Source organism: Poecilia reticulata, linkage group LG16, assembly GCF_000633615.1.
Source record: "Poecilia reticulata strain Guanapo linkage group LG16, Guppy_female_1.0+MT, whole genome shotgun sequence".
NCBI classification, from domain to species: Eukaryota; Metazoa; Chordata; class Actinopteri; order Cyprinodontiformes; family Poeciliidae; genus Poecilia; species Poecilia reticulata.
The window spans coordinates 7096516-7124136 of NC_024346.1; the positions used below are offsets into that span (position 1 = coordinate 7096516).

Genomic DNA, 27621 nt, shown 5'->3' on the forward strand with positions numbered 1-27621 from the left:
TCAGATTGCTTTTGTTTTTTGTTTTTTCCCTTTCAAGCCAATGTCTTTTGCTCCCACTTACCAGTTTAAATGCTATAAATCAACCCTAAATGCTCTGTTATGTAAAACCGAAGCTATCTCAGATATATATACACAACAGCAATGAGCTTACACAAGCTTACCCTGTGGAGGTTCCTACATTTTGCTACAGCAACACAATTCTAGGAGTTTTATTGGGATTTTAATGTGATAGAAGAGCATCCTAGTGAAGGAACATGATTTATTTCTGGACTCTCTTGAGCTGCAGGTCTTTTCCTCCATTTCTCTGCCAGCTCTGTCCGTCTCGAAGCTTAAATTTACATCCGTTCTTATTCGCCAGATACCTTGAGCATCTGTAAACAGCAATTTACAAATCTTGACACAGTCATTGTCAATTACATGTAGGTCTGGATTTTGACTGGCCTCTTTTTAACTCAAACATAGCTCTGCCCAAACCGTCCATTGGAAGGTGAGCCTGCATTGCCTCCTCTTTTGCTCTAATTTTCCTTCAAATTTGACCTTTCCCAACTGAAAGAAGGCATCTTTACCACATGATACTGAGCTTTAGTGTGGAAATATGTGTTTATACTAATGTAGAGGCCAACTTTACCAAACTTAGCATTTTGTAAGGAAGCCAATAATTAAAAATTTCCTCTACTTTCCTCTTGTTTGCTGTTCCTCTGGCTCACGCCTTTTCACAAACTTCAAACAGGACGTCTTTCCTCTGCGGGTTTGACAAATAGTTATCCTGTCGACAGATTCAGATTTGTGGCTCTCCAGTTTCTTGCCATTGGTTTCTTAACCTCTTCTTTTATTAATTACCTTCCTTATCCTGTTTTTCACTTAGACAGGAAAGTTTTGGGAAGGTTGGAGGTTAACCTCTTACCATTTTCAGATGATGTGCTGAGCAAAGCCATGGGAGATGTTCAAAGTTTAGATTATCATTTAATAACGCACCCTGTGTCCGTCAGTCTTCATCATGCTGTTAGAATAGAATAGAATAGAAAAGAATAAGGTAAATTCAAGTAACAGGCAGATGGAAGCATGTTCAGATTAAAAGAAATGTACAATTAAGCAAAACATTCATGCATGTTTGTGCACAAAAACAACAAATTATTTACAACAAACAGAAAACTGCAAATACCAGCAAGGATCGAAACACTTATTCAGTTTTTTGGGAGCAGTGATGTTTAAGGATCTTCTGTTATGCACCTTTGTGCATCGAGGATTCAGCAATCTGTCACTGTAAGAGTTTCTGTTCAGCAGCAGCTTCATGCATGGGGTGGGAGACATCGTCCACCTGCACTGGGTTGATGGGCGTCCTACAACATAGGTGGTGTTATGATGCAATATCGACTTTTTGGAGCTTTATATCCTGTTATGATGCCATTCCCTATGAAATTCATGCATGTGTGAGAAGTCCCACCTATTTTCCCAAAGCTCCACCTTGGAGCACCTCTACCCTGCTCCTCTCCCCCTCTGCTCCTCCAGACTAGTGGCAGCAGCAGCAATTGGCAAACACCTGGTGGAACTGCGCGTCTGCTGAGCTCATTATAGGAAGTGCTTCTCACTCCAATGCTGCCAAGAACAGCATAAAGGAGACGCATTGGTGTGACTATGTGCTGAAGGGGGAGTGTGAGAAAAGGTAGGAGCTTCTTAAAGAGACACAGGCCAATTTCAAGGCATCAGATTGGGCTACATGCAAAGTAAAATATCTATTAAGTTGTTTTTGATACATACAGTGTTTTTATAACAACAAGTTGCTCAGTTGTGCAATAAAATGGAAGATGCATTATACCCTCCGTTTAACGTTGAGCTTATCTAACTGCTTCATCTCAGCTGCAGATAAGCTGCAGTGCCAACGTTCCAGACCACTGAAGATGGCTGATGCCACCGCAGAGTCAAAAACCACCTCAAAAGACATCGACTGATGGTGTCCAAGAAACCCCTTAGGCCTTCGATTGGCTGTATTTATAATACAATTGGATTCTGATTGCTAATTCGGTGGCGTTTGATGGGAGTTGGTTGATTTTATTGAGGCAACAATACTTTCCGGAATTTTATTCTGCAAACCACTCTATCAATTTGAAATTTCTGGCTTGGGTTTGTTAGAACATGTCCTGATGATCCAATTGTATCTAAGAGACGGCTGCTATGACGGCGTTTGACATCTGTTACTCTGTGGGGGCCGCATGTGTCCGGCTACCCCCACCCAGCCGTTTGCTCCCTGATAAACACTCTCCCCGGCTCCCAGGCCCCTACCCTGCAAGGTTTCAACCAAAGCCAGCGAGGGCTGTGGGAGGAGAAAGGGGCGTAGTGGGAGGGAACGGGAGACTGGCACCTTTTTTAGGATTAGTGTTTCCCTGATATTCTGCTGTGTAATCCCAAAGCAAAAGGCGAGGTTAACAGATGACAGGATGGCTGCGAGTGAGTGAGCAAGCAAGCCCACCTCTGAACAGCTCTCAGAGGAGACGGAGGAGAAGAAAACGCTTTATTATTGTTGTTATTGCGTGAAATTCTTCTTTTGTGTTCTGCGACGTCAAATCTTTAATTTCACTCTTTGTGTGTTTGAACGCTGTTCTCACTCCTCAAGCAATTGGCTGTGACCCACAGCGGCTCTTAAACATTAACGGGTAATGACTCGAAGAAGCATCCGCAAAATTAAACTTCTCATCGAACAATCAGCTGCTAGGACTGCAGCTAATTATTTTAGTTACTGACTATTCTGACGATTAATCAATTAATCGGATAAAAATAATTGGCACTCTATAGATTTTTTTATTTAATAATAAAACGTGAAAAGCTCAGCCCTTTCTGCTTGACTTTACATCAAAACATTATAGGACTAATCTATTGATTATTTTTTGGATTAACTGATTAATAATTGGGTCGTAAAAGGTGCTTAATAAGATATTTTTTAACAGAATTTGAATCAGGTGATGATAAAATTATACCGCTTTTTAATCTTGCATACAAATGTCGATATTTTTCTGCAGTTTTGGCTTAATTACTGCTCTGAGTGTGTTGTTTTTTGACCTTGTTTACTCCAATTAATAATGAATCGATTACTAAATTAGTTGACGATTATTTCAATATTTGATTGAAAACGATTAATCGTTTCAGCCGTACTCATAATTAATGACAAACTGATCTACATGAATCTGGTCTTTAAGAACTATTGATGATCCGTTTCTGATCTTAAATGCAGAATATATATGTACCGTTTATGGCTTAATTACTGCTCTCAGTATGTTGTTTTTCAGCAAATGTCATGTTTTTGAGTCTCCAGTTAGCGATTAATCGATTACTAAATTGGTTGACAATTATTTCAAAAATGATTAATCCGACTAATCGTTTCAGGTATAGATGCTACCAAGCTTAGAAACCCCATACCCTCGTTTGGTTTGCAGAAACTATGGCAACAAACGAGAATTTCCCCCCTTCCACTCTCTCGCTGAGCTGCCCCTGATGCACCAGCTGCTGCGTCGTGTAGCAGCAAAGTCATCAAAATGCCATCTTTGCGAGGCCTTCACCACCTCGGCTGCCACAGGCGCAACCTGGCTGCCAGTGCGTGGCGTCTCTGTGTGGCGGCGGCGGTGGAGGGTGGGGGTCATCCCAGTTGAGATGAATATGTGCCATAATTGAGCTCTGTTAGATGTTGGCGAGCGGCGAGGCGCAGTGTCGCAAATAGGATTCGCTTTTTCCCAATTGATTCAGGCAACCGGCGCAATCTGTGTGTGTGTGTGTGTGTGTGTGTGTGCATGTGTGCACAGTACCTGGTTGCTGCACTGCGATCCACTTACACACACACGCAGACACACACTTCTCTCTCTCTTCCTGTCTCCTATGTCGGGGAGTGGAGTAGATGTTGGGGACCGATAGTAGCCCAGTGCCACTTCCTGGTCTTGCCGATAAGGGCTCTGTGCTGCAGATGGCTATCATTTAAAGGGTCCACATACACACACACACACAACACATGAACACACATGCAGGCACAGAGGCAGAGTTACTACCTGTTGACACACAGAAGCTCAGCCCTCCCGCTGGCTCCTCAGTGGAAGCAGAGGCGCTGGTTATCTGCTTGATTTCACTTAGTGCGTCTGCATGTGTGTGTGACAGAGCAGTGGGGGGACGCAGAATAGGTGTGTGTGTGTGTTGTTTCTCCTCACACATACAGGCTGGGCCCCCTGTGAGAGGTAGAGTGATGTATTGAGGGAGAGGGCTGATTAATGAGGAGCGTTTATTAGAACATCTGTGTCAAAGATGGCGGAGGAAGAGGGAGCGAGAGAAAGAGAGAGAGGGAGATCTGCAGGCCTCTTGTTTGTTGCCTGGAGCCGCCTTAGCCCAGATATACTGTAAATAAAACATGGCAGGCTAGAGGAGAGGAGTTCATTATCCCAGCCCCCCTGAACTAAAAGGAGAACTGTATTCACTTTAAATTTAGCCTTTTCAGGTGGATATTTGGGCTGCTGGAACCAGGTTAAACTGGATTGCATGGTTCACTGCCAGGTACGCCATTTATCATCCAGAATATTCCCATCTCTACCCCCCCCCCCCGAGCTAAAACACACGGCAGGAAACCAGGCCGGCTTCGCCACTTCCCAAGGAATCGACCACAAAAGGTTGAACTACTATTTATTCTTTGCTAATAACAATATTGCGTAAACTCTAAAGAAGGAAGTGCTTCATACATAAATGTATGACCCATTAAAAAGCTAATTCTGACTTCCTAACCCCAACCTGAACTCCATCAGGGTTTTTTTATTGAATGAAGCCTTTTCAATAAATCTATAAAGGACCGCTTTGTTATACTGTTGAAGTCCGACTGCAGACCTCTCTGCCCCCCGTCTCCCCCCTCTTGTTTTTCATCATGGCGGGATGATGCACCACAACATGCTTGGCACAGATTCACACCCAGCTGCAGTCGCCAATGTGACTCTGCTCAGCTGTCTTCATTTTTCCCAGAAATATTAAGATAAAATCAGCTTCTGAAAGTGTGCTCACCATCTGCTCCACACAGTATAGATTAGTTATGTTTTATTTTCACAGTGTTGTGAACCATTTTCTCAACATTTAAATGTTTTCTACCACAATCAAGATCTTCTACTGACTACTCTCATTGTTCTTTCCGCCGGTGTCTTTCTGAAGTTTTTGTTGTGTCGTTCCAGCTTTATAAAATGAATTAACTTTCAAGTGGGGTTCTATTAAAACACCATGAGCAATCAATATCCTAACTGCAACAGATAACAGTCTTATCCACTTTAATTTGATCATTGGAATAAGTTTTAGATCTGACATGTTACAGTTTGAACAGAAAAGTGGTTTTCTAACAATCTAAGAAGTTCAGCAAAAAAGACTTATCGTATTTTCCGCACCATAAGGCGCACCGGATTATTAGGCGCACCTTCAATAAATGGCCTATTTTAAAACTTTTTTTCATATATAAGGCGCACCACATTATACGGCGCATAGAATAGACGCAATTTGTTCCATTCTCTACAAATGTGTATGTGCAATAATAAAGAAGTGGTCCCCCAGTACTTTATATAGTAGGCTGCCCCAGTCATTGTTTCACTCACGGTGTTGGTGTTGCAATATTGTGCCCAACTGCTTTCTGGGTAACACAGACCAAACGACACACTGCCGCCACAGTCTCTGTCTCTCTTCCCCGCTCCCCTCCTCGGTCGGGGAGAAGAGCCTTCCGCAACTGGGCCGGGGCGTGGCCGGACGATGGTCACCCTTCTCCGTTCGCGCACAGCATGTTGGTGGAGAACGTGGTGCTAMATGACCTGCAGACGACCTGATTCTAGACGGTCGGTAGGTAGATAGGTCAGTCAAACTTTATTAACAAACCAGCGTTCTGACAACTATCCCAGCATGCACCGCTTCTTCTACGGGTGAAAATGAAGTTGGCGGCTGCTTACCGTAGTTGCGAGACCTGTTGTGGCTCAATATTGGTCCATATATAAGGCGCACCGGATTATAAGGTGCACTGTTGGCTTATAATCCGTTGGCTTAAATTGAAGGTTTTTAGGTGCACCTTATAGTGCGGAAAATACGGTATTTTATTTTCTGGTTCTTGGGTGTCCCGTTTACTGATATCATCCTGGGCAACTGCCCACATCAAAAATTGCCTCTACCAACTACCAAAACTCCAACTACTTGGAGTTTTTCAGTTTTCCAAAGGGAAATCCAACTTCGAATGGGTTTCTGATCGATTTTTCCGACCAGGAAGTCAGAATTTCCCAGTTCCAAGTAAAACTGGAATGCAGCATAAAACTCTGCGGTCAGATCGTATTAACAGTAGTGGCACTTTAATTGCATTGCATTATAAGTAAGATCAGACTGGAATCTGTTTTAGATTGGTTTAAATATACATTTCTGGTTTAACATTTGTGGTTTATTGGTTCCTTGTAGATAAACTGAATTGAATTCAAAGGAAATGAAGTGATGCAGTTCTCAGTATTCACGGTTAGATCCTTGTGATACTTTGTGGGAAGTTGCAGAGAATGTCTCTGGAATGTGAAAAATGTAACAGAAAAACATTTTGGGAGACTGCAAAGAAGCTTTAGTGTCTTTACAGTGAAGGAGACGATGGAGAGAACAACTGGCTGTTTTTCTGCTGTCCAGTGTTTTCTTTTAGACGAGTTTAAGCTTCACACTGCATTTTGATACCATCTTACAAGGTTGTCTTACATAGTTCAACAACAATTTCCTGCCAAACTAGATTAACCATCAGCAAGATAAAACTAAGGCGTGTTATTAAAGACTTTTGGCAGACTGTACTAATTTGAAGTAAAGGTCAACGACGGTTTTATTTAAGAAACCATTGTTGTCTTATCTGTAACTTAATGGGACATTTCAGACCTTTTTAAAGTCTGGTTCTGCTGGGATGTTGGCTGATTAATATTTTACCTGCAGTAGACAGGCCAAAATGAAAGCTGATTTCTGTCTCATCAAAAACTCCAGTCTTGTAAACATAAACTGCAAAATAAGGTTTGTACCTTTAAACAGTTCTGGTGATTTATGTAGACGTTCATGGTGATTTACACCAAATTTGGCGTTGCGCTGCGATTAACATCAACCTTCCAAAAAGCCTGCAAAAGGGGAAAGAATGGAGAACCTGCTGGTGCAGAAAAGGGGTTACAAGAACTGGTTCTTATCTCAGTTGCTTCTTATTCACACACTATAAGCAATTTGTTGTTTTGAAGGCATGAACCACAGTCTGTCAGAAGTTTGAGCTAGAATGCAGCAGAAAACCTCAGCTGAACCATGTGTTTTGGTCAGACTTTGTATTTTAACCCAAAGTAACAAACAGTCCAGCTGAGTCTGACTTGAAACGAAACCTCAACCTCATCCACACTGTTAGGTACAGTGGTGGATCTGTGCTGCTGTGGGCCTTTCCCATGTGAAATGTGTCTGGCAAATTAAGCATATTGAGCTTTATTTACATTCGTAGCAGGAAAATCCAGTTTGTTTTGCCACCTGTATATAAAAAAGTCCTTATTACGTGTTCAGATCATTTATAAAATTATATCTGCAGGTCTTTTAACATGATTTGTCTTCACTTTGCTCTAACTACTTCTGCAGAGATCTACCAGTCAAAACCTCTTAACAGAACCTTACATGAAATAAATCTGAAGTATCCCTTTAATACAAAAGGTCAGGAGTTCAGAGTTGCTCTGACCTTTTTGATGGCACAGCTGTTGGCTTTTTCCTCCCCGTTCTGCGCGGAGAAGCTGAAGCCAGAAAAGCAGAATTATGCTGAAACAGTTGGTTTGTGCTCGTTCTGCCAGAAGGTCCCCCGCACAAAACCTCCGAGCGCATATATTATAGAAAACGATAAAGATGGCATACCTATAATTTGAAAACAGATGGTTTGGTTCTTTTGAATATTTATAACAATCAAAAACATTTTTTCTTTCTGCATTCACCCGGAGGCTGGCGAGGTGTTAAAACGCTCGTTTTAATGAAACTGCATGGGGATTTAATAAATGGGGCTTTTGTTTGTCTCAGGTTGGAGGTAAATGTTGAGAGAGCAGAGAGTCAACTGTATAGGGAGAGTCGGCGTCACAGAGCGACATGCTCGCTGCGGACCCCGACCCGCTTGAAGTTTTTTGTCTCCAACAGATTGCGCAAATAAAAATAAAAAGATTCGTATTCGCTCACATGAAACACCTCCACAGCTGTTGGTGCTTAATACATTGCTATGTTCCTTTTGAAGGTAAATATTCTTGTTCTTGATTAATAATACCCACACTGCAAAAGACAAACTCTGTGGCATTTGATAAAAAAATAAATAAAAATAACAGATTAAACCTTGTTTCATGTAATTTCTTGTGCGTTTGGAAGGAAAGAATCGTACACATCTGCATGTCTTACACTTTTATCCTCCCCTGTATTTTATTTGCTTTGACAAGCGACAGTGTTGCTGCATGTTCCACCAGCTCTAATATTATGTCTGTATTTTCCACAGTGAGAATCTAAAAGTCTCTCCCGCTCTCTCTCAATCAATCTCTCTCTTTCAGAGTATGATTTCCTCCATTGTGAACAGCACTTACTATGCAAATGTGTCGGCGGCAAAGTGTCAGGAATTTGGGCGCTGGTATAAACATTTCAAGAAGACAAAAGATATGATGGGTAAGCAAAACGGAGGGGCGCAAAGTATGGCGCTCACACTTTTGTCTCTGCATACAGACACACACGCACACACACTTTTTAACACACACTCGCACCAGTCATCATCACAATATGTCCCCTATCCAAACGGCTCTTTGTCTTCCTGCTGTTGAACGCTACACAGATACATTTTTATCTTGTTATCTAATATTTCAAGGTCAAAAGGACTTACAACCATTGGAATAAGAAAGTACACCGTTTCTCAGCTCCATGGTGTTGTTTATTAGGACATTAGAAATGATCTGGTCAAAAAAACATGTAAATATAACCTTTGTTGTTGGCATTATTAAGGTAGGAATGGAAAATATGTTTGTGGAAAATCTTAGTGGACCCTTTTGGGTTGTGACCTCTATAAAAGCAGGAGTGTTTACTGTTTGCTGGTCTGGATGTGTGTTACCTCAACGCCACGTTAGGAAGACTCAGCAGTAGCTTTAGAGGAGCTTCTCATCAATCCTGGAAGGCTTATGAAACTCTTCATGAACAATTTAAAGTCCATGATTCTACATCCATTAATGCAAAACGTTTAAGTCGTTTGCTAATCTTCATGGAAAAGTTTTTTCCCAGAAAAACTCAACCTCACCTTCTGAAAAATGTTAAAATGATACCAACAGCTTCATCCCAGACTCTCCAGGCCTCAGATAGCTTGGTGGATGTTAATGTTCATGTCAGGACAGTTTGTGAAAACAACAACACGTCTGCATTTATAAAGTGCTTTGGATTCTGTTTTCACACCTGAGAGTCCGGTAGACTCGGTTCAACTGAGGACCAAAGTTGCAACATTTCTTAAATTTTCAGCTGATTCGATTGTGTGAAATGATTTAAGCTAATTCAAAAACCTGTTCACCCCCTCGCCTGTGGGGACGCTGCACCAAGAACTACTGAGGGAAACAACGTGAAAACCTCTGAAGAAGACACAGAGGGCGACTTATTTCTTCACAAAATGCAAAGAATGGAGTTTTGGCGGTTGTTGGATTTTCTCTTAATTGGGTCTGTTCAGTTTTTTCCACAATCAGCTTTTCCATTTTGCTCCTCGTATTTTGTGTAATTAATAACAGCATTTTGGAAACTTTTGCTTGTGTTTTGTAAACTTGATGTCAGTTTCATTTTTAATTACCATATTTTCCACACTAAAAGTCACACTTATTTTCATAGTTTGTCTTGTTCTGCGACTTATACATGTTTTTATTTTTGGACTGATGCATTAAATATTAATTAATATCGATATGAACCAAGGATTAAACATTAGCGTCTGCAGCACAAGGAAAGCTAGCTGAAAATGTCTAAATAAATGTGACTAAATGTCACTTAAATGTGTCTAATGCACATAAATGTTTTTTCCCTCTTTGTGTCACATTTTTTGATTGTAACTTTTACTCTTTATCAATTTATTGTGCAGAAAATACGGAAGGTGGGCAGGGTGTGCTTTCTTTCTCTCAGTTACTGCATCTCAAAATGAGCTATTATTACCACAACCAACAAACATTTCTGAACATTTTCTTTTTATGCTTTGTGTAACTCTGTGAATAAAAGGCAGCAATGGCTTTAACTGTCCACTACCTCATCTGGAATTAAATTAGATTTCTTATCTACCTCTCTACCAATGCATTACTTTATATAATCTAAAAAAAATACCCTTTGACCTGCCAGGAAATGGGGGTCATATAATGCCAGTTCCACCAAAGCTGGAGATAGTTATCAGATATACGTTTCTGTAGTTTTATTAAGCGGAGCAGCTCTGTGCTGAGGAACCTGTAGGGCAGCAGGCAATGGTGAGATATTAGTTTTAGTAATCTGTTGAGCTGAATCTTTTTTTTTTTTTGCCAGGATGCTATTCCTCACAGCGATGACAGACGAGATTCTTTATCAAAAATGTTTTCACATCCTGCATGCAAACGGTGTGCTGCGATCATATTTTATCTGATCCTTTTAAAGTGACAACGTACACCGGGTACATTATTTACTTCAGAGCCGCTGTTCTTGTGTTTTCTCTTGCTTCACTCCCACACGTTTTCTGTCACACTTGTTTTCTATCCGGTTTTATGTTCCTCAGACGGGGAGCTGCTGCAGCTGCCAGTCTGGCCTTTTTGTAGTGATGCTGATGCTTTTTATTCCTGCGTAGCTGGAAGTGGGAGAGACAATCTGTAGAAAGCCTTAACCCCTGTGTTTCTCTCCTCACGCCTGCACGGCGTGGTGTGTGTGTGCGTGTGCGTGTGTGTGTCTCTGTGTGTATTCGCCCGTGCAGGCATGCGCCAACCCTCCCAGCTGGAGGGCTACCTGGGGACGTGTGTCCTCCGTGAGAGCCCGCGTGCCAATACGCTAGGTAGGTTACAGCATGGGCACACACACACGCTTAAAACACACACATTAATAACCTGCAGCTTTACTGTAACCCAACCACAATACCTGCAAGTTTAGCTCCTGTTTTCCCAAGGTTAACTGTAAATCTCCATTTCAAACTTTAATAGAAGAAACAGTCACCCACTCAGTATTTGAGAAGCAACATTTTATTCCTAAATGCATAAACTAAAATAGTTACCTTCTGACTCTCCTAACTAGAATTTTAATTAAAATCTTATTTCTGGTTCTAAAAAGCAATTCATGCTAATTTAAAGTCATGCAGAAATGAAACATGAGTCACTTTAAGAGCTCTTTTCCTCCATGAAAGCTGAAACTTGTCAAACATTCTACCTTAACTTAGAAAAGAAATCTCATAATGTACTATTTCAAATGCTTGATTTTATTTTGAGTAGATTTCAGAGGGACAGTGATATTTTAGGGAATTTGATCTGGAGGCTCAACTAATATTATTGTTAACACGTAAAAGTATTCACACCTCTGGGATTATTTGTAAAAACAACAGGTAATTTGTGATGTGAAAGAAAAAGGAATCGTTTTAATTTTTTTTCAAGGAAACTGAAAAGTACAGTGTGCTGCTTGTTTTAGAAACGCAACAGAGATAAAATACAAGAAGTTTAAAGTTTAGTTAAGTTGTGAAAAAGGTCTGACTGAAACTCTTTGAAAAGAAAAGATAAAAGCTTTCAGTCACTCCGCACTTCCTTTCCACTTCACCTCTATGCTTTCACTTTTGTTGGTCAATCAGTTAAAAATCGTTTGAAATATGTTGAGACTCATGGCAGAACAATGAAAAATTAGGCATTTAATTTACCCATTCTCACAATTTATGACTGCAAAGTAATATCAGCCAAACACATTACACACAGCAAGTTTACAAACAATCTGTGTTGCTTGAATCACATTGTCGTCAGAGAATGATTTGGATTATGTCACTTTAAGAGCAAATTCCCTCTGATTGGTCAGATGAAGAATTAAAAATGGTGGTTGTTCCGTTAATGGGTTTATTTACCCTGGAGCCAGATGTGCTGAAGAATCAAATTTATATTCTATACATTTCTTATTAATTTGGCAGCTATGTTGGATTTTCAGGCAAGAAAAATTTTACTTTTGGGAATAATCAGGACTCAAGATTTTGTTTGCTAAAGCGTCGATCTCATGCAGATTTGCCACAGGGAAAAAAAAAGCCTAAAAGAATCAGCTGTTCCACTTATTAATGGAGGGTTTTTGTTTCTATTTGAATTTATTGTTAGAAAGCACAAACCTTTGAAGCAGGAAAGAAGAAAACTCAAATCTTCTCATAATAAACGCACAAGTTGCATGATTTTTAGGAGAAACCCTGAACATGTAGTCACCTTTCCACTCAAATAATGATCTAAACTCTGCGTAATCGTGACAACTCATAAAAACGGTCGCGTATAAAGTCCTTCAGCCAGGAACTTTACGCTGCGATAAGAAAACCAACCACATTGGTGCACATTTGCAGTGTTAACATCTCAAGATGTGCAGTCAGACACAAACTCTAGCACCCACATGTCATGTTAACCAAATGTCAGATAAAACCCCAGCACATATATGTCAGTAGTCCACCACAGTCTTGTGGCAGAGTCCATCTAATTGGGTTGATCTATGGCAACATGTGGAGAGAAATCTGCTGGAAAAACGCAGCTAAACTGAGAATTGAAGTTATTTATCTGTGCTTCGGTTAAAGTTCCTGGTTATTGAGTAAAGTTCCCGATCCCTAGGAAAGCCAACGTAAAAGTGAGAGTTGGGTCAATCCCTTTTTCATTCACTCTGTCAAACACACACACACACACACACACGCACGCACGCACACACGCACACACACACACACACACACACACACACACACACACACACATGCTCTCTCCCTCAGCTCACATCCCATTCCCATTGTGCGTTTAATCCGGGGCTCTTTTGTGGCAGGATTCCACATGAGGACTCCCGCTTCTGCGGCAGCCGTTTTTTTTTTTTCCTCCCAGGGCCTGCCATGCTCTTCTGTCACCCCTTCTCTTTTCAATTTGCATGGAAATACCTCCATGTGCCTCTGTTTGTGTGTTGTGAGCATGCCCCCCAGCAGTCTGCATGTGCAAGCATATGCACACACACACATTCATATAGGAGTGAATAGGCATGTCATACCATCAGAGCCAAGGAATGCCAGGGATTATGAGAAAAGATGTGATTATTACCAACCTTTTTTTGTTGTTTTGTTCTTGTTTTATCCTCGCCACCCCTCCACTCAACACCATTTGTTAAAAAAAGGCTCAATAGACCTGTCTTGGACGGTGGTTTCCTGCATCCTGACAGTTATAGAGCAAGCACCTCATAGACACGATTATCAATATTTTTTTGGAAAACGCCCATGCAGATAATCTTCCATCTGCTGAAACATTTTGCTCTATCAAAAGGGGGGGGGGAACCCAAATCTTTAACATTAATCCCATATGATGTGGAGGCCGCAGCCCACTTCCGAGTAGTTAGCATCGCCGCGCGGATGAATCCTTGAATGCTTCCCCCTCACTCGTTCGGCACAGAAGATGGAAAAAAAAAAATCCTCTGCAACCTAAAAACTATTCCAGCTGCTTATTCACTTCTCTGTGGGTAGCACTTTGAATGTTAAATCATTGTTTTCATCCTCTTAGCACATCATTTAAACAAGTCTTAAAATATTCCCCAGCAGCCATTATGGACTTAAAGATTCCCGAAAGAAGAGACACCACAGAAATCTCCGAAAATGCCTTCAAATGACAACAAAAACATTTAATTTCGGTTCACTTAAACTCTGGAAGGTGAAGAACATTAAAACGAGGTGGTTTCTACATGCACTGATGTTTATTCTGTCTCTGTTTTTCACATTTATATTTACACCATCCATCCCTAAAATTGTCACATTGGCCAGCGTGTGTTCCTTATTTTAGAATTAAGCATGCATTTACACACCAACATAAATCCCAGCCAGACACACACATGCACCACTGTCTGTGTGCAATCTCTCTCTCTTTTTTTTTTTTTTTTCCACGAGGCCAAACACATTCTGAACTTAATTCTGAAGGCATGAGACACACAGGTCAAACACAATGAGGCTCTTTTATCAGCAGTTACATCTTCTTCTTTTTAAGCCGGATAACCAGCTGTGGCACATCCACTCGTCGATGAAGAGCCCTCTGAAGGGGAAAAAAAAACAAAAAACACAGACTTACAGTATCTTTTTGTTGGTATTTTAGTTTTAATAATTTCCTTTTCAAAGCTCCTGATTGTATTGCCTCCCCATAAAGAGCAAAACCAAGAATGTTAACAATCAGCCAAGCTTTGATCCCAGGCAATAATTTGATCCGGCGCAGACCAGGTCTGGTTTGTTTCCCCGGATTAGAATCTGTGGTTATGGTTAGAGATGTAATAATCCGGATTTTACAGACTGATACAGATTTTTGCTTCTTTTAAAAGTTTGACCTGCTGATTCTCTTAAAAAAAAAAAAAAACATAAAACTAGTTTGTTTAAGCTTTTTTTCCCCTGTCATGCTTACAAATAAACACAAAATAATTATATGAATCGTTTTGAATTGATTGTTGAAATAATCGTCAACTAATTTAGTAATCGATTAATTGTTAAATGGGATATGCACTGTAAAAAAAGGCCTTTTGCTGAAAGAACATCTAGTTCAAAGCAAAAATCTACACATTTTGCAATTATATTAAAAAAAAGCTTTTGTAAAAATGTTCTAAACAAAACTCCTCAGGTAGCCTGGTTCAAATTCTGTGAAGATAAAATATCTCCTGAAAAAATCTCCCTATCCAGTTATTAATTAGTTAATCTAAAGAATAGATCTACACTGCATTGATGAGTCGAGTAGAAGGGGCTGAGCTTCTACATGTTGACGTTAGAAATATTATTTTAGCTCTTTTGCACCAAAAGAATTAAATGTTGCTGCATTTTAGGCAAGAAAATGTTCATTTTCTTACTTGAAAAAGGAATTAAATTGTTCATTTTCATCTTTCAATGTATTTCTAATATTTTATAAAAAGACTTAATGGTTAAATCAACAGAATGTGCCGGTTTGATAGAATAATCATAATTGATAGAATAATCATATACTGATATAATGGTTATTTGCAACCCTACACAGAATAAGATAAAACTGACAAACTTTTCAGCTGCTTTTAAGTCAGTAATTTCTTAATATTGATGAAAACATTAAAAAGTTATGCTAGATATGTAGTGCTGTCAATTGATCAAGAGATTTAATCAAATTAATCACACTGGCGCTGTGATTAATCATGATTAATCACTACGCTTTATATAAATAAGAACATTGTTCATATTTACATGTCAGGAATGGCGTTTTGGGTTTTTAATCCAATTAATCAATCAGTCGTCAGAATAATTGATTAATCATCAGAATAATCGATTACTAAAAAGTCCTTAATTGCAGCCGTAATGATGAGTTTGGCTTGTGTTTTCTATTTCCCTTCTTTCTCCAGCGGAGATGGACAGCCTATCGGATCTCTCCCCTCCCGGCTCCAACCACAACCACAACCACCTGGGTTTCTCCCAGCAGCAGCCCATCCCTGGCAGCACCGCAGAGCAGACGCCATCTTCACCGGTGCCACCGCTGCCGCACGCTCCCCCGCACGGCGGCCAAACGGGCGGCCGGCAGCCGCAGCTCCCTGGCCTGCACCATCCGGGGTTGGTGTCCACGCCCATCAGCCCCCAGCTGGTGAACCAGCAGCTCGTGATGGCGCAGATCCTCAACCAGCAGTACGCGGTGAACCGGCTGCTGGCGCAGCAGTCGTTGTCGCAGCAGTACCTCAACCACCCACCTGTGAACCGCAACTCCCACACCAAGCCCATGGAGCCTCAGGTGGGCTCCAACACGGAGGTTTCCTCTGAGATCTACCAGTGGGTGAGGGACGAGCTGAAGCGGGCCGGCATCTCGCAGGCCGTCTTTGCCCGGGTGGCCTTCAACAGAACCCAGGTGAGGACAAAACCCAGAATTTACTAGATTATCACGCGAGTCGGTCTGTTTTCTATGCGTCCTGTTGGTTACTTTTGTGAGGAATTTAGGTTCAACTTTTACAGTTTTCCTTTTGTTTTCATTAGGGCTGAAATGATTAATCCGATTAATCGTGTTTGATCAGTTATTGAAATATTTTAGTAATCGATAAATTGTTATCTGGAGTAAAACCTCTAAAACACAGAAGCAGAACCACCAAATGATTTCAACTTCATAAACACAGTTCAACAACTTCAGTCTCCTGACATTAGTGACTTAATTTAATGGCAACTTTAGAAAATTATCATCCGTCTTGCCTTGACTTGTGCTCAGTTTCTCCTCCTGGCAATAATCTGCTGTTGATAATACATCATCCAAACTATTCCTTCAATTTGTCTTTGCTTTGAAGGTGTTGCATATAACGGGGAGCATTAAGTCGACTGATAACGATCAAGCTGAACTTACAGCGCTCACTTTAAAAAGTCACATGGGAGAGTAAGACAGTGGTGTTTTTGTGCAGTTCAGGAAGCTTCCTCTCAGTCTTATCTGTGTCTGATATGAGGAATTAGCCAGATAGTGCGCCTGTGGAGGATAATTTATTAGGTTTGTGGTTTTCCAAAAAAAAAAAAAAACGCAGAGAAAAAGGAGGAGGTTGTAGGTTGTGTTGCATCAGACTAGAGGGGGTTTTGTAACAGAAAGGAAACCGATTGGCTAGTCTGGATCAATGCATTCGCACTAAAATATTGAAAACATGAGGCGTGTCTCGTCTGATTTTTTTTTTTTATTTAGCTGTTAGACATCTCTGGTTAATCCAAGAGGACTTAAATGCTCAAAAAAAAAAAACACAAGTATGTTTCCCCATCACCTTGTTTTATTACCAAATCACACCTATTGATGGTGAGAGAAGCACAGCGTCGGTTTGCACAGTGTGTGGCCAGGAGCTGATGAAAAGGCCCAATCACACATCACCGATAATGGAGTCATCGCTGTCTCATAATGATGGAATTGAGCACTATTGAAAAGTAAACAGAGGATACACTGATTGCCCGCTGAACAAGGCGAATAGCTGAGCTCTTATCAAAGGCAACCTGAAAAAAAAAAACGTGCAAAATTACACGTATTATGCACACGAGTTCCAGTGAAGTGTTTTTGAGGTGCGTAAATGGACAGACGAAGCTGAAAAGTAATCGAGGTTTTCTTTGATATGAATAAAAACTGGTGTCTGCAGAAAAAAGCTACTTTGCTGTTTCTCTTAAGAATAAAAAACATACATTTTTAACCGTGGGTGTTTTTGTTATTTTAATTTTTTTTTCAGGGCTTGCTGTCTGAGATCCTGCGTAAGGAAGAAGACCCCAAGACGGCGTCCCAGTCGCTGCTGGTCAACCTGCGCGCCATGCAGAACTTCCTGCAGCTTCCGGAGGCCGAGCGCGATCGCATCTATCAGGAGGAGAGGGAGCGGAGCCTCACGGCCGCGTCCGTCATGGGTTCCACCCCCCTCATCAGCACGCCGACCAGCCGGCCCGTTCAGGTACCGGACTCTGTCCTGCTGGCTTCCCCACTGTCACTCAGTGCTTCTCGAATCATCACACTTTTCTTTTCTAATAAAAATCACAGCCAGAGTTGGATAGTAACTAGTTACATTTACTCAATTACATTTGTTTGAGTAGCTTTTTTGAAAAAAATACTTTTACTACCCTGTACTTTTTACTTCTACTTGTGTTGAATGTTATTATGAAGTATCTCTACTCGAGTTAAATCCTCCAGACAGACACACACACCCGCGGTTTTTGTTAAAGTTTCATACGTTTTTTTATTGAAAGAACCTGATTTGGAAAAATTTTCTTTTGCCTGATTTTGTTATTTTTTTGCTACTTAAATTATTTATTTTCATTTTCGTCCTTAAAATACCAAAATTTTCACTTAAATTTATATTTTAATCCATCTGATGATGATTTATTCATTTACTAGAGTTTACTTTTTACCAAATACAGATAATTTTCCGGTGACTCTGTGGTGTTTGGACAGAAAATCGTAAACATAGCATTCCTTCAGAGTCTGGAAAAGTCAGTAAAGTTGGGAATTTTATTGATTATTGGAAGAAAAAATTATTTCCAGAGTTGATTTTATGTCTGCCCAATAGGATTGGGTGATACGGTTTAAAATTGTATCACGATATTTTGTGGTACTATTGTGTTAACGAGAAAAGTGATGATAAGAACTATTTACTTCTCCTTTTTAGGTAACTTTATGGCAATTATAGACCCACAAACATAAATACTCGTCTTGAGAAACAAACCCATTTGTAATGAGCTTCTTTAGGACACAAGTAGCTTAAATTAGTTAAGTAATTGTATCTGCATTTAATAATTGAACAAACAGTGGGGAACAATACGAGCAGTTTTAAGTATTTTGTTTTTAAGTGTTTCTAAAACATTATTTATTGTGACAACGATAAATCATAATCAGAAATTTATCACAGTAAATGATACGCGATAAACGAGATGATAAATGCCCGCCCATAATGTCCAACCATAAATTCACAGTGAATTTTTTTAATCTACACATTAAAAGGTGGTCAAAAAAAAGAAAAGATCTTTGGGATTCCTTTTCTATCAATGCTTCAGCGGCTTTGTCAGCTAATGTTTGTAGCTGTGGAGATGTGAGCAGAGGAAGCTGCCAGAAAAAGGCCAGCATGTAAAACAAAGGCCAGATGTTGGCCCGGAGGGAAGCTGCAGCAGTAAGCCTCTGCACGTTAACTACGGATGAACAGTAAAACCTTCTTTGGCCAAATCCAAGTCAGGGAGGAGTTATTTTATATCAGAACATAAGAAAATTACTGTGATTGATAAAGTCGTGGAGTAACAAGTATAGTAGTAATATTAAGCTGAGAATTTTTGTATTTATTCCAACTCATAGAATGTTTTTCTGGTTTGTTTTGTTTAGTTAGACACTTAATACAATGATATGAAAAGCATGTAAGCATCTGCTATCTGTCCTATCTTTTTAAATCTAACTGATAGTTAATGACAGCGTTGGTTTAAATTGAGCCAACCTGGCTGTAAAACTGTGCAGACCTTTTAGTCCAGGTTCAGAGTAGATGGTCTACCGCTCCTGCCACCGTCCCCCTCCTCCACGCTCCACCCAAGATCGCATTATTTAAACCTTTAAGCTGTCTGTTTTGATATATTATTACTGTTTAATGTAGGCGTCTTCTTGCAGTCAGTGATGAGGAAAGGTATGCAGAGTTGTGGGGGGGCCGTTTGCTTTATTATCATAAACCAAATCCAGACATGTACGATGAACGTTCTCCCATAAATACTGGCGCATTAAGTGGTTATCCATTAGGCTGCACATTTTTATTGTACAAACACTGACTACTTTTGTGCTTATTAGCACACTCAGTTTTTCTTGCAAGTATGCATCCAGTTTCCACCCAGAGATGTTTTCTTAACATCGAACACTTGACTGAAACTTCAGATGACTCACTTTCCTTTACCTTCTTTCTGCATGCAAATCAGCTCCGCATCTTCCCCGCCCTCACCACTCAGGTGAAAATCAGGCACAAATGATGGAGGAAGTAAAAAAAAACCTGTGCTAATTTTGACCTTTTATCGTGCATTAGACGGCGCTTGCTAAGAAAAAAATTTGGTTTCCCTCAGTGATGACAAGCTCCGTGAAAGATCAAACATCGTTTAGTCGGTGCCTCTCTCCAAATCCCTGCATACCACAGCACAACTCTGTACCCTCTCTTAGAGCCAGTGTCCTTTATGAGAGACGTATGTGGCAACTTTCTACCACTTAAGAGCATTTGATGCGCGGTCAGCTGCTTCTGGGAGGTGGCGGGGGCAGACAAAGGCGTCCTCTGTCCTGTCTGCGAAGAATATTTGGCTTTTATTCAGGTGAAAGGGGGGAAAGTAAGAAGGACAAAGGCCCTTCCATCTCCAAAATCAAGCCCCCTCTCCTTTTAAGTGCTCTGCTTGGTAGTAAAGAGAGTAGGACTTTAGAGCAAAAGCACTCAAGCAGTTCACATTAATACACTGAGCAGCTGTCTGAATTCAGAGCAGTGCATCAGAGCCAAATAATGAATCTTTGCACAACAATTTATTGAAGTGAAAATGCAAAAAAAGTCTGCTGTAAAGTATTCTTATGATTGCACCTGAAGCGAAGGTTGAGATTTGAAACTGCTACTATTCACATCTGATACAGGAAATCGTTTGCTTATGTATCTAATCTAACAAAGCCTTTTCTGCGCACATGAAACCAGTTTCTAAAAACCAGAAGTAGCTCTGCAGAGTCATCAGTCGAGACAAAGACACTTTGAAACTTTGAACTAATTCTGTCCAGCTAATTAGGAGGAAATCAACTCATATCCTACAAAAAAAGTCTGTGAATAACTCAGGCGAAGCACCATTTAGGTCTGATCATTCATAACTTATAAATTTCCTGTTGGCGTGATCTTCCCTCCAAGAAAAGCTTCTAAACTTGTTCAGTTGTGCTTATTTGTTAAATAACTTTTAACAACTAAAAGTACACATTTACTTCATTTATTTTAGATGCTGTAGTTTTAAAGTCCATTAAATTCGCGATAAAAATAATTTATAAAAACCGATCCAGGGGAGTCATACCGTGAATATAAAGTATACCAATTATAACTGCTCTGCATATCATGATGCTGATTTTAGGTCATATCGCATTTCTTCCGTCTCCCAGCAACCAACACAGCCCAGCCTAGGCTAGGCAATTTGGAGGTGTGCCTCATTAAAGGGACTTTTTTTTTTGTCATTTTAAGATGTTTTTTGGGTAATATAGTTTTTTTATTCTGCTAATATTACAACTATTTTTATTGCAATTAAACAATGGATAAAGGTCCTGCTCAAAGCAGACATGATAAAAGCCACTTTTTGAAAATATTTTCAGAAAGTGAAAAGTGAGAGAGAAAAAAAAGAATAAAATGTAATTTAATCTGGTGTGAAGGGTATTTTATTATTATTTTTAAGTTATATCTCCCAGCCCTGGTTTGTAAAAACAGAGGTAGATCTGCAGTAAGAGTAAAGACAAAGACCAAAACAAGTTCAGAGTTTAAAGAAAACCAATTCGCATCCAACCAGAAACTCGACGAAAACACAAAAACAGCAACTTGGCTGTAAATCTGCAGTGTTAACAGTCAGGACAATGAATTAAAAAAAAACAAAAAAAGTTCAAAGCATCTGGTTTGTGATTCTTATTCAAACAGCTCTCAGAATACTGTTGACACATCAGCCCGATCGCTCCAGGGGTTGTATACTTCCCCCACGTGACTTCAGCGCTCAGACATTCATCATACAGAACCGCTCCTGCGCGAGGCAGTTCTCGCGCACGGCCGCAGACGCAGGTTCGCTCGCTCGCTCGCACCGCGCACCCTGGCCATCTGCCAGCCTCTCTCCGGTGGAGCAATGCGGTGTGAATTCACGCACATAAATCAGCCAAGGTGGCAATTGAGCCAGAGACAGAGGAGGCTTTTTATTGGCCTCATAAAAACAGATGCAGAGGTATGTTTCTCTCATGTGTGCTGACGCCTCGGCTCGGCTCCCCCACAGCCAGTCGCTGCACGTCCAGGCCTCGACAATTTGTTTGACACAGTATCGTCCCGCTCAGACTGACGAGCTCCGCGTCGAGCTGTCGTAAAAGAAGATAAAAGAGGCAGGGATGCCCAGACATTCCATCTCCACCACAAATTTCAGGATTCTGGGATTGTTGTTAACACATCAGGCTCGTATTAGGCAGCTAGACAAATACTTGAATATATATGTTTTTGATCCCAGCCTCTTATTTGGTAGGAGTTGTTCGCTGTTGGTGTTATTATAATTTATTTGAATGCCATTCACTTGCACTCATACCCAGCCCTGTGCATGTCTCCTTTCAAAAGCCTCGTATGGAATGATTCATATGCTAATGATTCTTGGGTAATGCTTTTATTAGGATGCTTGTTACCTTGTCAAAGGATTTTTGTCAAGATGCAACAAGCCGCTGATTAAAAATGATTTGATTTCACTTGACTTGCATTTGCTTTTTAATCACCAGCTCCACATAAGAATACTAACATTTCATACAACACATCAGAGTGGTTTTAAGCAAAGCAACAATCCAGCTCTCAGTGTGGGTGTAATCTACACTCCAATATGTGTGTGTGTGTGTGTGTGTGTGCGTGTGTGTGTGTTGCTGCAGACCGATTTCTTTTTATTATTTCACATGTGAGCCTGAACAAACATGGCCGTGTCTTTTTTCTTTTTGCTCTCTACATTTCCAGCCTCGGAGGGAAGACTGCAACAGCGTGAGGCCGGAGGACTGGAATCCCCGGATCCCAGTGGGAATTTCACCTGTGAGCATACAGCGTCACCCACTCACCCCGACAACTGCAACACTGCAAAATGTGAACACACAATTACACCCACGGTCAAAGCACACACACACACACACACACACACACACACACACACACACACACACACACACACATGCGCGCACACAACAGTTACTGAGCAAAAGTATTTAGAAACACCAGCAAATATATGGATATGTCAGAGTTTGATGGGGGTCACTCTCAGTTGTCACAGTGTTAATAGTTCCAAAATATCAGCAGAGCCTCATGTAAACTCACAATACGACACCATATCACACTCCAAATTGCAAAAACACAAAATCTTACCAAGATTGCAAATATCTCAACAAATTTGAAATAAAACCAAACTAACATACAAGTAACTTTTCAACAAGATATTTGAGCTGGCTTTAAGTCCTTTGTCTTTATATAAAAGTCCTATTTCTACTGACAGAATATTTTATAATATAGCAAGACATTTATCCCGTGTTATAAGTGAAATTATTGTCCAACAGGAAAAGTAGTTTTTCATCAAGGTCGAGGAATTAGTGACTTAAACCAAGCTCCTAATTCTTGCTGAAAAGTTACCTGTAAGTTAGTTTTCTTTTATTCAAGTGATATTTGCATTAGAATCTGGACTAAAGATATTTGGTAAGTTTTTATTTTTGCAGTGCATCCTTCACTCTACATCTGATGGACTTCATGCACTGCTCTACACATGTCAAATCAAATCGAATACAGTTTCCCGTCCCTTAAAGTTTTTTTTCTTTGCATTTTTTTTACGCTACAAACATAAACTTTTATATATTTTATTGGGATTTTATGTGATAGATTAACACCAAGTAGTGCACGGGTCAAACCCGAGGCTCGCAGGCCAAATCCAGCCCTCCATAATCATTTCTATGGCCCTCCAGACTTAATGAACTTTATGATAACACTGTGTTTATGTATTATTTTATCAAAGTGTATAGGACCAATTTACCTTACTGTTAATAATTAGAAGTACTAATTGAAAAAAGTTAGAATATTTTAGTTATTAGTTACTTCTATTGATGCATTCTGCTTACAGCCTTTGAGGAAATTCATGATCTTGAAACATGAAAATGATTTTGACATTCATGAAGTAGTGAAAAGATAATCATATTTGTGCATCAAGTGGTACAATGAAATGCATGAAGATAAAACCATGAAAAGTAAAGTATAAGCTTTGCTGTAAACATGCAGTAGAAGAAGATCTGATAAAAAATTAGCTTTTTGGGCCATATGCAAAGTAATATTAGAAAATAAGCAACATCACCAACGCACGACTTGGTGTTAGTTTATAACACATCTAAGATCAAGAGGCGTTACTTGTGAGATATTAATGGTCAGCATGTTTAACGTGCCATCAGTCTAGACAAATAGAGCTTTTAGGTCCATACATTTATATTTATCACCACAAAATAAAGTTTCCAGTTAAAAATTTTTAGACGTCTGCATCAGGTTTGCTTTACGTTTCTTGTTCAGGTAAAACCGTCGCCTCTGCCGAGCGAGTGGAACGGCAAGACCGAGAACTGCATCTTGAACATCACCTCCACCATCTACGACGAGATCCAGCAGGAGATGAAGCGGGCCAAAGTGTCCCAGGCCCTGTTCGCCAAGGTGGCTGCGTCCAAGAGCCAGGTACCCAGACACACGGGAACTGACGTGTTCGCCGTTTTATTTTCGGTGTTAATCGTGTTCAGAGCAATTACAGCAAAACCAGTAGCTGCCATTCCGTTACAGATTTGTGCAGAACTTTGTCGATGCTCCACTAATGTTGAAAAAAACCCACAATTATTCAGTTCTTGTGTTTCCTTTAAATAAGAAACGTGAATAAATTTTTTCATGTGATAAGTAATCCTCCTTCTACTTCCTGCCATCTGTTTTGTCATTTTCACCAGAAGTAGCATTAATTTGTTGCTCACATGAAAAAAGTGTTTTCATTACAGTTTTGCAAAATACACAAATTTTGATACAGCCGAAAAACCCTAAAGAATGGGCGTGTTTACGTGAATTTATTTTCAAAATTCCAATTTGCACAATTTTATATGATCAATGGAAACACAGATAATTATTTGACTTTATTTTACACTTAAAGTGTGTTAGCGAGTTTGCAGCCTGGCAAACAGCAGATGTGTTTCTAACTAAATAATCTTTATGTATCAGCACAAGTAGCAGTTTAACTCTTGGCAAACATTTCTTTATAAAACATCCATGATAAAAACTCACTCAGGTATTGAAATGTGTCACGTGAAGTTGGCTAGAAGTTTTAGGTGAAACGTGTTTGACTCCAGAGCACGGCAGCGGTGAGATATCATCATCATCATCATCACCATCATCATCATGTCTTCTTTATTGTGGGTTTGGAGTTCAGCGGTTGACGTTGTTTCAACACCAAACAAACCTGTTTATATTAGCTCGGCGCAGTAAGATGATGATGAGGGGCCCCTGTCAGCTTCTCACAAAGCTCGAACAATACGAGCCTGTGTGTGCTGGAAACAGAGAAACAGACGAGGAGAAAACACACCAGCAGTTTAACTCTTTATTAAAAGCAATTAAAGCTGCGGCACCCAGGACTTAGCGGTAATGTGTGTGTCGCAGGCAGAGCTGGAGAGATTTCCACAATTGTGCCTGATGAGGAGGACGGGTGGGGAAATAGATCACCAAGGGCGGAATAATCTCGGAATATCTGCAAAGGCTTTATGTTTTTTTTCTTGCTGATTAGGATGATTATAGCCCCAGATAGCTTTGTTTTACCAAATTGCAGTTTGATGCACAAACCACTGTTTTTGTTAAAGAGTTCAAAGACTCCTTGGAAGGATGGAGAAAGAGAAAAGGCAGTCGCAGTATTAACTCGCTCCTGTCTCCTTCTCCCCAAATTGACGGCTTGTCTGGGAACCGATTTCCACCGTGCCCTCCCCGCCTCCCCTCCCGTCTCTCCGTCTTGCCCCTCTGCCTCCGCCGTTCCCTCCGATTTCTGCCTCTTTTTCACGTTCCATTCATGGCAGGCGGGTGTGAATGTGAATTGAGCTGCAGATAAGAAGTGTGCTAATTATGCCTCTGAAAAGGGGCCTGTGAGAGCACTTATCTTTGGCTCCATCTCGTAATGGGCGCTTCCCGGGCAGCTGGTCTCCCCCCTTACCTCAGCAGCCGCCACAGCTCCCAGCAACCTTCAGACCAGTCGCTGCTCCAACCACAAACCTGCTCCCAAAGCTTACGCAGTGCTTCCACTGCACATTCCTAATAGGTCCCACATTTTTTGGTCATTTTTATCCACCCCATAGACGAGTTCAAGTCACATCTTGTTATGTTGGAGATGCACTGATCAGGATTTTCCTTGTTGATCCAGGTTTCCAATTTTTTAAAGTCCTGACTCGTCGATTCAGATTTTAAATTTTAAATAAAACACTCAAGGAAAATATTTATGTTGTACTTAAAATTGATTAATTTATTTTGAATTATGTTATTTTAATTTTCACATAAATCAACTTTTTTTTTTTAACGTTTCCTGTGTGGCAATAAGAATTATTGTCTGAGTGTCAAAGTGAGGCCCAACAGATTTACTTTCACAAGCAGAGGATTACTGCTTTCACCACGATGCTCCTCTTCTTAGGTATTTAAAACTTTATTAGGAATTTCTTTGGATTTATTTCAGATATAATGGACACAGAGATGAAAAAGAAAGGTGAAGAGAAAGGGAGAAAGGTTGGGAAAACATTTTAAAGGAAATGAGATGAGAGTAGAGGAAAGAAAGAATCGTAGAGAGAACACAAGTCTGCCTCTAAACCTGCAGAAAGAGAAAAAGCAAAACATGGAAACCACAACAACAAACAAAATATACATAATAATAATAATAATTAATAATGGTCTTAACAGGACGTTTGTATCAAGCTTTTCCTGGCTGATTCAGATTTTTGTTCATTTTTTAAGAGACTGACTTGTCGATTCTGATATTTAATGTTTAAACACTCGAGAAAAATGTTTATGCTGGAGGTTTTTTGAAATTTTCCGTTCTTGGTGAAATTATTATTATAAAATTTAACTAAGGATTTTCTATCTAATTTCTAGAGACAATTTCTTAGTGCACTTGAAATAAGATGAAACTAACTTACTAGTAAAATTTCTGTAAGATATAGGAGCTTCTTTTAAGGAAATAATTACTAAATATTGATACAAATATTAATTATTTCATTTATAAGATAGAAAAAATGTCTTGTTATAAGTGAAATAATTTGCCAGTGGAACTACTACTTTTTCATTCATTGTAAAGTTATTGACTTGAAACAAGCTGTGCTGAAAAGATACCTGTAAGTTAGTTTTGTTTTATTTCAAGTCTAAGATACTTGGACTAGAAACTAGATCAAAAAATGCTCGCTTGTGTTTTTACAGTGTGCCGCAGAGTTAACGGTGTCTGAAATAAAAATGTTTCGTTATACAAAAGAGGTAGAACAGAATCCACCTTCCATTCATGCACAAAAAAACATGATTTTCTCAGTAACTCATATCAGGGAAGGCAAAACAAGTAAGTAATTAGCACCGACTCTGTGTCTGTTTAACCCTGCTACACACTGCTGCCAACTCATCTCTCCTTGCTCACTTGAAAAGAGGTGTTAGTGGTAAAATCACCGCTCCTTCTGATTGGAGGATTTTGTTTCTCCCCCCCCCATTATGTGCGATATCAACGACGCCATCTTTATTGCTTTTTTTTGGTTCGTATGAAGCCAGTTGTCTTCATTTACATTTCGCTGAGGTCAAGAGATGTTTGCAGGGAAAATATAACCCGAATGAAAGGCTCCTGCTAGCAGCGAGCATCGGGGTTGGTGATGGAGATGGAGGATGGGCTCGACTGGCAGTGTGCCCATATGGGGTCCAGGGAAATAATCGTTGGGGGAGGGTGACGGAGAGGCCTCATCGCCGAAGCTGGCACCGTCCTGTCAGTTCAGGCTCAGCTTTAGGAGGGTGGGGGTGTTTCAGAACAGAAAATCAGCTGACCAGCGCGTCAGTCCCATGTGTGCTGGGTGGGCGTTTCCCAGCAGCGGTATGTTTAGAAGAAGCGCCTGATTTATTCACAGACAAGTATTTGATAGAAACCAGAAGGAAACGCAGTCCGTTTTTTCATCCTGTGGCTCTGAAGATGGAGGAGTAGTAAACATTTACCTGATTGGTGCACGCTCTGCT

General features: G+C 40.2%; 1 protein-coding gene across 5 annotated transcripts in view; it reads left to right on the forward strand.

The window, feature by feature from the left end:
• Positions 1-27621, forward strand: part of satb1b (SATB homeobox 1b) — an 84282-nt gene that overhangs the window by 32547 nt on the left and 24114 nt on the right. For 4 of the 5 annotated variants that reach the window (XM_008431192.2, XM_008431190.2, XM_008431195.2 and 1 more), the window contains 6 exons: positions 8547-8658; positions 10940-11017; positions 15553-16046; positions 17380-17592; positions 22351-22473; positions 23929-24084. In XM_008431192.2, coding sequence (XP_008429414.1) covers positions 8547-8658; positions 10940-11017; positions 15553-16046; positions 17380-17592; positions 22351-22473; positions 23929-24084 — 1176 coding nt within the window. The remainder of the gene's footprint in view (positions 1-8546; positions 8659-10939; positions 11018-15552; positions 16047-17379; positions 17593-22350; positions 22474-23928; positions 24085-27621) is intronic. The other variant, XM_008431194.2, reaches the window with a different exon arrangement.